The 10,733-nt window shown below is 44.2% G+C and overlaps 1 protein-coding gene across 5 annotated transcripts in view; it reads left to right on the top strand.

Annotated features, from left to right (window-relative positions):
- Positions 1–10,733, top strand: part of KDM2B (lysine demethylase 2B) — a 99,279-nt gene that overhangs the window by 52,452 nt on the left and 36,094 nt on the right. For all 5 annotated transcript variants that reach the window (XM_057377807.1, XM_057377806.1, XM_057377808.1 and 2 more), the window contains 2 exons: positions 2,858–3,312; positions 9,912–9,998. In XM_057377807.1, the coding sequence (XP_057233790.1) occupies positions 2,858–3,312; positions 9,912–9,998 (542 nt within the window). The remainder of the gene's footprint in view (positions 1–2,857; positions 3,313–9,911; positions 9,999–10,733) is intronic.

Genomic DNA, 10,733 nt, shown 5'->3' with positions numbered 1-10,733 from the left:
GCAGACAGTTGTTGTGTTTTGAAAGCAGCCTGCTCTTAATCCGATGGTGCACCAGCACTGTAATCCCCTGGTGCTCCAGAATAGCCTGGTACACTTGGGGTTAGAGCAAGCCCTGTGCCCACGGGGAAGTTTAACAAGGCATGAGGTGACTGCCAGGCGTGCATAAAGCAGGGCACTGCCTTGGTTGTTCATTTTGGGCTCAGATTGGGGTGGTTTTGCCTGTCCATGCCCAGGTGTGGCTGACACAGCAGGGCCGCCCTGTGCTGACAGCCGGTGGCAGGGACGCGGTGGCAGCTGGCAGAACAGAATTGCCAACCCCCCTCCTTGTGCTTGTTTCTCGTGGGAATAGGCCCCAGTATGCTCTGGTGCTCCACTCCTCTCCTGCCTTTTGTTTCCATAGATTAGAGCAAGAGACAAAAAGTGGAGATCCCTCTTGGAAGCTTTTTCTCATYGCACCAGAGCATTACTTGGAGTAAATTATTCACACCTCCATAACGTGATCTCCCTCGTTTTCTTTAGGCCTTATTTACGCTTGTGATTTGCCCCAGTTACAGCCATTAGTTCCTGTTCAGCAGAGCTACAGCACAGGAGGACAGAAACATGATTTTCTTCRTGCAGATTGATACCACTTTCTGTTAATGACACTGTCCTGGCAGCTCGGGGATGTGTATCTGCTTTCACCCTCTCCAGTTTGATGCCAGATCAGTGGTATTTTCTTCCATCTAGGCTGGGCTTTGTGCTCCAGTCAGTTGTAAAACAGCTGTGTGGCTTAGAGAAGGGGCTCCAGCCCTGGATCCGAGAGCCTGGATTCTGATTCCTGGTTTTTCCCTAGATTTGATGTGTGACAATGAGCAAATCRTGCTTTCTCCCAAGCATCTGTTTCCTCAGTTGTAAAATGGGAGAATGACATAAGCTGATTATGTAGCCTTTGAGGTGGGTACGTGTGCTTGCTACTGTGGACAAAGGAAAAAACAGTGTGAAATAAAAGTTGGATAACCGAGTGGGTTTTAAATGTTCTGGTTAAGATATTTTCTAATCCTGTTTATTTTTCTAAGAGAAGCWTGGGGGTGTATTAGCACAGAGCAGAGAGGAGGAGCTGCTTTGGAGTGCTCATGCCACCACCTCAGCACACAAAATAGTCCATGAGGCTTTTTTGGAGGGTTGCAGGGAAGAAGTTACCCTGTCCTCTGGAGGGAGCTGGATTTGGCTGCACCCTGCCTTGCTGATAGTTGGTATTTTCTGTGACTGCCATCTTTTCACAGGCATTTCAGCTCAAACTTGCCTTTCGGGGGTCATTTTATGGCCATTTTGCTTTTGAGGAAAAAATGCAAACCTGTCTGCAGGAGTAGACTGGACAGAGATGCTGGATTTTTGGAGACCTTGTAGCAGCAGCTCTCTTGCCCTGAGAAGTGTGAGGTGACCCAGTCATATCTCTGGGGCAGTAACACACAGAGCTGACCTGGACTTGCAGGATTTTTATTTGGCACTGCAGAGCTGAGCAAAAGAGCTCAGACACTGCCACTGCCCGTGGCATCTCTGGTGTGTTTGTGACAGGATGGTACAGACTGTGCAGAGACAAGGAGCTTCTCTTGATCAGGAGGAATTCTCCAGTTTGGAGCTGGGCTCCAGCGTTTGTTTTCAACCTCACAGTTAAACAACCGGATGCTGAGCTTTCTCATTAATGTCCATTTAATCCTTCCTTAAGCATGGTTCACATTGTCCTAATCCAAAGCTACTGCACTGCAAAGCATGGGAGCTGTGAAAGGAACTTTTCATTAATTGTTCTCTCACTTTTTCTGTGTTACTTCTGTTTCCTTTGCAGTGTGTTTTTGTTTGCAGCTTGATCTCGTACCCGTTTCAGCCAGCAATAAAACTTCACATTGACTTAACTGGGTGTTGCCAGTGTTAACTGTATTTTCCACAGAAATTCCTGCTGTTGCTAGCCTGCATTCCATGTTGTTCACTTAGTAAGGGAAATTATGTCTAATAAATAAGAAAAGATGTGTGCTTGAGGGAACCATGGCCACTGATTTTCTACATTGCTTTCACTGCTSGATTGCATGGAGTTGAGTAACAACTGGGGCTCTTAGGAGGAAATTAAGATTAATCATTCTTTAGACTCAGAAACTTGCTTTTAAATTTTCCTGAGAAGTACCCAGAATGTATCAGGAATTGTATTAAGAAAACCAGTAGCATGTAGCTGTGACAGTGCCCRTGTTTCTCAGTGTGTTTTGTCTTGTTGTCGTAAAATAAGCACAGTTGAAATCCTCTGTCTCAGAAGAGCAATGAGTATTCATGCACTTACAACCGGGGRTTCTTGTTTTATCAACAGTTAGTTGCTTGCAGAGAGGAAAAGTATTGAGGAGTTGATTTTKTGCTGTGCAGGGTTCCTGGAAGAATGATGATGTACAGCATTTTAACGTGCTTTCTCCCATCATTTCCCCCTCCTCCTTCTGTGCTAACTCTCCTCTTAAAGCTGTAAAGCTGCCGAATCTGGTCTTTTTCGGATTTGTGGGAAAATTAATTGTGTGTGACTTAAGAGCTCTGCCTACTCCTAATTGAAGGCATAGAGGACTGAAGCTTTGAAGAAAACATAATTTTTCCCTAAATGTTTCCCAGTCATTTGAACTGAGTAGATGTTAATGAAAACCAGCATTAAAACAGACAAACAAGCACCCCCCTCAAAGAAAAAAACATTAAAAATCAGCTGAATAAAGCCCATTCCTGTCACATACTCACTAAACCATTCTCCAGTGCCCTTTGAAATAGGCAGCACCTGGCCCCAGTGGTACAGAAGTGCTTCAGCTGTGAGGCTACAGTGGGAAAAAAATTCAGCATTCTTTTTTTTAACTTTCAGATGCGAAAAGAAAACGCAGCACAGACAGCTACTCATCAGATTCGTGGTTAGACATGGATGAAGAATCTTGTGATGCCCATCTCCAGGAGGAGAAGGATGACAGCTTGGATAAGAACTCCAAATCCTTGGTGGACGGCTCCTCCTCACCCAACAGCACACACTCAGAAGGGAAGGAGGCTGCAGGGAGAAAACAAAAAGCCACAGTAATGAGGTACCTAAAAAGAACTTTGTCTAATGAGTCAGATGACAGCATAAAATCCACGACCCCTACGGACTATCCYAAAACACCCACGGGGTCTCCAGCCACAGAAGTCTCAACCAAATGGACTCATCTCACAGAATTTGAACTGAAGGGTTTAAAAGCCCTGGTGGAAAAGCTTGAATCTCTCCCAGAGAACAAGAAGTGTGTTCCAGAAGGCATTGAAGACCCGCAGGCTCTCCTGGAGGATATGAAGGTGGGTGTGATATCTTGCTGATCCACACAAACTCTGTCTCTGGGCACAGGAGTCTGCAGGGAGCAGAAAGCAAAGTCCTGCTGCAGAGGGGTGGTGGGGTGACCAGCTCATGGCAGGCTGCTCTGCCACAGTCAGGAAAGTGATTCCTTGAACCAAAGGTGYTTCTGGCTCCTGTTTGCAGCCAGATTTAAGTGACACAGTCCTTTCTGACTGTCACAGAAGTGGCCAAAGTTTATATCCKCTCATAATTCAGCACTTGTTAAGTTCCACATGTAAATATTATACCTCAAAAAGTCTGTTTATATTTATAACCTTAATCAGCCCTTTTTGTTCTCGTGTCTCCCTGGTGTACACCTCATTAGCTGAMGCATACAAAATGTAAATACTTGATTGCAGCTAGAAGATAGATTGTCTAACACTTCCAGTTGCTTTTTTTTTTTCTTTCACCTTTTTCATTTTCCTTTCCTCCATTGCCCTCTATAGGTTGATAATTATTCTCCACTGGTACAATATATTGGTTTTGTAGATGGTGTGAGGAGTGAATGCTCACTAGGGACACAACTTCTGTGTAGATTTTCAGTCTGTGGACAGTATGAGTCCTTAACTATGTATTTTCTATATACAAGAGTTCTTTGAGGAACAATCTGAGGAGGAAAATACGTGTTTGTGAGGTAAATGGGGAGGGAGCCTGTACTTTTTTAGTGCACGTGGTGCAACAGCTGCTTAGAAAGGCTTCAAAGCCAGTTAAAGAAGGCTGAACATGTGCAGTGTGCAGTGGAACTGTAATCCCTGATCTTGGAGCGTGGAAGTGTGATACACTGCGCTCATTCTGAGAAACCACAAGAGCTCAGAAATTCTCTTCTTGCAAAATCAGCCACTTTGTACATGAAAGTGGACACACATGCTCARAAGTTGCAGATGTAGATTCATGGGCTTGCTCTGGGATCAGTCATCTTCTAATCAGAAATCAAAATGAAGCTCCAAGACCAGGAGTGGAATTTGTGGTGAGGCAGAAAGAATGGTTGTGTTACTTCTTCAGGCTGGATACACAGACTAATTTTCACTTAAAAATGCAGAAAGGGGTGCAACATGTAATGGCTGGTGCAGATGTTCCGAGTGGGATCCTGCTCCCTGTTTTGATGACATACTCCAGAGTGCTGTGAGACATCTCCCTAGAACACGGCAAGGTACCATATGTGAATCTGGCTTCAAGCTCCGTGTGGGAGTATCTGTTTTCCTATTCCTCTCGAGAGCAGTGGATTCACTGACTACAGAGATGGAGAACTGCAAATGGGCATTTTTAAAAAAGGCCAATATCACTTTTTTTTGGTGATACTGTGCTGTAAGTGGTTAAGGGAGCACCTGCCAGTTTATTGTGTGCAGCTTGATGTTGCATCTCCTTTGATAGCTGCCTGCTTCTAAACTTTCTGTCCTTGCCAGCACACGCTGTAACCATCAGAACACAGCCCAACATCTGGATMCTGATGGTTCCCTGCTGGTTAAAGAGCCCACGACCACATCTAAACATCAGACACACTGCAGGATTGTTTGCTCTGGAATCACCTCTGGATGTTTGGCCAGTCTGTGGCTGATTAGTCAGAGCGAGACCTTTTTAAAACTATATTAACTCAAGCATCTTCTTGAACAGTGTCTAAAGAGCTGTTAAAGAACTTCCTCACCCATCTTTTTTACAATACTGGCTCACATATAAGCCAGCYCTCAGTTTTCAGAGAGTGGGGGTGAGTATGGCAGAGTAAATTAATTAAAGCCCATCCAGTCATCCATAACTCCCTGTGGTTGCACAATCCTTKTCCCCAGTGCTCTGAAGGAGTGGGRGCAGTTGAGGACATTTCCTCCCAGGTCAGGAGGGGAGTCCAGGATTCTCTTTGCYCATCAGCAAATTGTCAATTTGTGTCCCATTCCCATCCACTTCTGGGACCCTGGATGCAGCAGCCCATCCCTCCTTTCTGTTCGTTCATGTGGTAGAGAGCAGTGTAGGGGCCAAAGCATCCAATCTCCTTGGAGCATGAGGTTTGTTTTATTCAGTTTATTCGCTTTGAAAAAAAATAATCAAACCCAAGTGTGTGAGTGTGTTCAGAGCTTTTACCTTCAAAGGATGGAGCGTGCTGAGGGAGGAGTTGCCAAGGGACAGATTTTGGTCCAGCAGAAYGGTCCTTGTAGGATTCCTTGGTGTAAGGATGCAGCTGTTCCATCCTTGCTGTTGTGGTGTTCAGCCCCTCAAATGAATGAATGTTCCCTTGGTGTTCCACATGTGGCAGTGGATGAGCTGTTGTTATCACAGGGAACTGGGGTGTAAAGAGATTAAGATAAAAGTAATTTTGGATACTGGCTTTATGTGCCACAGAACAGTTAGTGCATTTAACAATGATGTGCACAAAAGATAATTTTAATTAAAGTGAAACTGTAGYGGCTTAACATTTCTGCAGAGCCAAAGTTCTGATCTTTAGCATCCAGATCCCAAGCCAGATGTGAAGAAGAGCAGCAGCACACAATTCATGACTTGCCTGTGGAAACTTGATTTAAAAGATTTGCCCCGTGCCACATAGGGACAGAATGGCAGAGGAAGAAATGCAGTGCTTTTTCCAGAATGGTATTTATCTCCTTGACCACTGAATCATGTTCCCCTCTTACTCTGCTGCTAGAATTCCAACCTGTACAGATAATAACGTGGGGTGGTTATAGCATCAGCAGGGGAGCGAGCAGAAGTCTGGCCCCTTCACCTCACCCCGATGAGTACCCAGGGCACCAGTCAGCTGTGGGACTGAATGGAGGCAGGAATCCTGCAGGACCTCTGTGAGTGACCCATGCTGTGGATGCATCTGCCTGTATTCACAAAGTTTATTGCATGGGCAACCCCACTTTTGGGCATGTGATGTATTAATAATGCATCCTGTTAGAAGTACCCTTTTAGTGCACCCATTTGAGAGTTATTTTTAACAAATGCATAGCAAGAACATGTTCTGACAGAGTTTCAAAGCTCTTGCTCTGCCTGGAAAGTCTTAAACAAGTTTCTTCCTGAAGCAAATAAATCAGTGTTTATTGTAGCACTTTTATTTCTTAATGAACTACACTCAGGGACTTTTTTTGTATGACATTCAAGTCTGTCTTTGCGCTTTGGGAAGATAATTAATGTTTTTAGAAAACAGGATATGGATAGTTAAACTGGAGAAAGGAAACCATTTTATTCAGTGATGTGAAGTTTCACAGAATTAATSGGGGTAGCTCACAAAGAATCCACGCTTTCCTGGCTGAGCAGAGCACAGTGAAGGATGGGTGACTGGATTACTGYTCTTAGTGGTAAATACAACCACAGCTATATACAGCTATTTAATGTCAAGTAGGTGAGACTTTCTGAAGTCAAGTAATTTATTTTCCTTATGAGAAGGGAGACTGAAAACTAAACGAAGCCTGTGTAAATTCCTTACACATCATCTAAGCTCCAAACTAACTGTGCCTGTCTGGTGGGGACACAGCAATCCTGAAGTGCCAASTGCTGCCTCTGCAGATTGAGCACCCATTTATCACCGTGATGGATGGAGTGCAGCAGCACAAGGGAGGCTGATTTGCAGGGTGGAACAGGCCTCACTTGGGGAGCAGGTCAGTTCTTCCCTCAGCCCAAGCAGGGAATTAAATCCCTGCCACATGCAGYGGTGCTGGGTGGGCTCATGAATGGAGAACAGAGTCACCATCGTAGTCCGGGGTGTAGTTTGCACCCCACATCACAGGACAGGTGCAGACCTTGGACTGTGCAGCCCACATTAAACACACTGCCAGGGATGCTCACCTGTGTGCAGCCTCTGATTCCTGTGCATAACATTGCTCTGTGTTACTGGCAGGATTCCTCTCCTCCTGTTGGGGAACAGGATTGTGAGCTCTGCCTCTTACTAATGCCACAGACCTTCCCCACTTCAAAGCAAAAATGCTGCTGTTCCTCAGGAGAGCCTGTGGAAGTCCGTTAGAGCAGAAGAAACTTGGTTTTAAGAACAGAGGTTGTCAAATATCTGCAGCTCCTTGGCAGCAGGARAAGATTCTTGTGCAAGACAGATGATATCTACTGAAATATGTTCTTACTTTTACTTGCCAAGAAATCTTACCCCCTTCTCATTCTGATGACAGAAAAAAACCTCCCTCTACTGAATGCATTTCAGGGGAACCATTCCTTGCTGTGCTTTTGAAATTAATGGCTAAGCTGAATTCTTACATAGTTAATCAGCTTCTTCCCTTCATAYCTGCTGTTGTCACCACAGCCCTCGAGTGTAATGAATCGGGCCACCTTGTGCTAGAAGAGCATCACGTTGTTCCTCTAACTGGAGCCCCATGGCTTCTCTTTATCTTCTTTTTTTTTCTTGTTTTTAAGCAGGTGAACAAAACCCTGCCTCCCCCAGCCTGTTGTGAGCTGACACTTGACGCTGCAGTCAGCGCGACTGTGGCTGTGCTGTGCAGACAGCCGTTGTTTTCAGCTGCCTCAGATGATAAGCTGCCATAGTTTTACATTTCTCCTTGGATAATATTTTCACGTGATACATACGATAACAAGAAACCTTCATTACCTTGCCAAGTTCTTGGAATATACTGTGCTTTCCATTGAACACCGAGGCTCTGACAGTCGTTAGTGGAAATGTTAAGGTTTTCTGTCTTACAGCCTTTCAAACCTAAGAGTAGCAAAGTAAAAAGGGATTAATTTGTCCTTTGTTTATGGCTCTCAAGCTGCYTCCTTGTTCTGGAGAATTTTGGCTTTGCAATGAGGATACAAAAGAGCTCTCAGTTTTTAGGACTGAACTTGCAGAATGTGGTCACAGCTCAGATAATGCAGCGATCTCTCTCCAAATAAAAAGGCCATGAGAAAAGAGGTGCTCACTTCACCTCAGCTTGGCCAAGAGTTAATTTGCCAACGATTAGTCCAAGTGTGAAAGTTGTTGGCTGTTGCACTGGAAGAGCAGGTACAATACAGACTCTGCATCACAGCCAAGGTTGGGCCAAGCTGGGTTTTCAAACTCCYGAGTGCAGCCACAGCGCCGGGCTGGTGAAACTGGGTTTGTACTGGAATCGCTTGTTTTGGTCACTGGGGCTGCTTTCATTCTATCCAGTACCACAGACAGCCTTAYTGGTGTGTGGAGGAGCAGCKCTGTGCTGKYTGTCACTAACACAGCTCTGGTTTAAGCACAGCCTGGGGAATTGGGCTGAGTGTGACAGGTTGTGTGAGCTCCAGGGAGAGAGTCAGCCCCAGGGACACTCATCCAAACTCAGGCTCTTGGGGACTGGAACATGCCATCACACTCTGGGCTTTAGTTGGATGATTACAGATGAATTCCRAGTGCACTCCCTATTAAAACAATTACTGTATTTTAAGCTCTTTTTGTGTAGTGTGTGAAATTACTAATTACTAGAGTGCTGCACTGGGGACTGACAGAGCCTGCTGCCTGTTGTTGGCTAATTAAGCTTTTTTCYTATACTTGGGAGTAGCACTGCTGAACTTCATTGTCTGGGGTCATCTCCTAAATATTCTGTTGAGGTAATTTCCAACCTGCAGTTCTCATTTGTTCTATTTGAGATTTTTTTTTTTTTTTGGCCTTTAACCTGTTAGTGCTGATTTGGCCTTCAGTTTTCAGCAGCACAGCAGAATCCTCCTTCCGACTCATTTTTTTTCCTTTCATTTCTTCCTTTTCAGCCACCTGAAATCCAAATGCAGAGCTTTGTAGCTAAATTAGGGAGCATGTAGGGAGTCATGGGAGGCGAGCGTGGACTGTTCCCAGCTGCACCACTGAGTGTTTTACCACCTCTGTGTTGARTTACTGGTCATGGGAGTGATTCACAGTGGTGGAAGCTGTGTCAGCCTGTGCAACCCACTCACGAAATTTCTAGAACATCAAAGAAAAGGGTTTGGTGGGGGTGGAAGGGAGGGGAGACCAATCTCTTTCCTTTAATGCTGTCCRTAGTCAGATCCTTTCCTAGTAAACACTCAGGAAGCTGAATGCCTCAGCTGGTCACATAAAGGCAAGGAGATTTCAGCAGCTCTGTCCTGTCCATCATTGRGGCAGGAAGGATTGTGGCAATGATGGTGCTCTCAGATTGCCCTGTGCAAAAAGATGAAAGGTGCCAGAGCACATTTTTATTCTTGGTTTACCTGAATGACCMGACATCAGAGGATTGCTCCAGACTACACAGCTGATGCCCTGTGACAGCTGAAATAACAGGGGCAGAGCCTCAGTGCTTCTCAGACCTTTTGTAGCCTTGATTAGGAGAGAAGGGGTCAGTTATGRGGTCAGTTGGGATTTAGTGACCTGGAGTTTGAGGGAGAGAGGTGATAGTGGTAAGACACCATTCTTGGACACACCAATATTAAAGAATTCTGTCACATTTGGGGTGATTGATGGCTGATTTTGCTGCCTGTTTTGCAAGAAGTTTCACCTTGGTGTTAAAGAGAGTTTTAGTGGGAATTGGAAGTTTGGAAGCAAAAGTAACTTGCAGAGATCTTGTCACTCTGCCATCGGGGCAGAGCAGTGTCTTCTGGAGGTCTCTGCACTCTTCMCTTGGAGAAATGTTTCTCTGGTTAATAAAGGTCTTTTCATTTGCAACAGAACATACTGAAGGAACATGCTGATGATGACCAAAATCTTGCCATTTCGGGTGTCCCCGTGGTCAGCTGGCCCAAGAAGACCACAAAGGTAATGAGACACAATTTACTAACCCTTGTTGTGCCATGTCTGGTGTTAATTTATCTATAATCTGACAAAGTGCTGTGTATTATCTGTTGGCAGTTGGCAGCATTTTTAACACAAAATGTTACTTTTAATGGTTTTACGATTAAGTCTTGAAGCAGAACAAGAAAGTGCCTCAACATGGAGGAATCATTTAGAGTTTTCCATTAAAGAATAATTTGTTTGGGCCTTACTTATCAGTATAAAAGTTTGATATATCTTGATTGTTTACTAATTATGGTTAGATTTAAAAATTTTGATGCATTTTRTGTAAAATTAAATGATGTGTAAATGCTACAAATCAGTCACTTAGGGAGCACTCTCATCTGAACGAGAGGATGGTTTTTCTCTTACACTRTGAGACTTCCTGAACRCTCTGTACAATGTGCCACTGTAACTTTGAAGCATTGTTTTCTGTCCTTATATCTTAATTTTTCCTCCTATACATGGGAGTAATTCTTTTCCCTTTGCAGGAGAACCGTGAGGTTTGCTTTGTTAAGGCTTATAAAGAATTTGAAATAATTAACGAAAGAACAATGTCAAAAGGCTGGTTGTTATTTATAACGGTGGTATGTTTACCACACTCCAGTTATTCAGCATGCTGTAAAAGCAGCTTTGCTTATTTAGAAGATGTCTCATCGCTTCTATTTTTACTTTCACTTTTCACTGAATTAGTTTTATAATACATTATTTCTCCAGAAA

Source organism: Malurus melanocephalus, unplaced genomic scaffold (genome assembly GCF_030028575.1).
Source record: "Malurus melanocephalus ecotype Western Australia unplaced genomic scaffold, MMel_1.1 scaffold_325, whole genome shotgun sequence".
NCBI lineage: Eukaryota > Metazoa > Chordata > Aves > Passeriformes > Maluridae > Malurus > Malurus melanocephalus.
The sequence above is the reverse complement of the archived record's forward strand: the minus strand, read 5'-3'. Positions and strand labels throughout refer to the sequence as shown.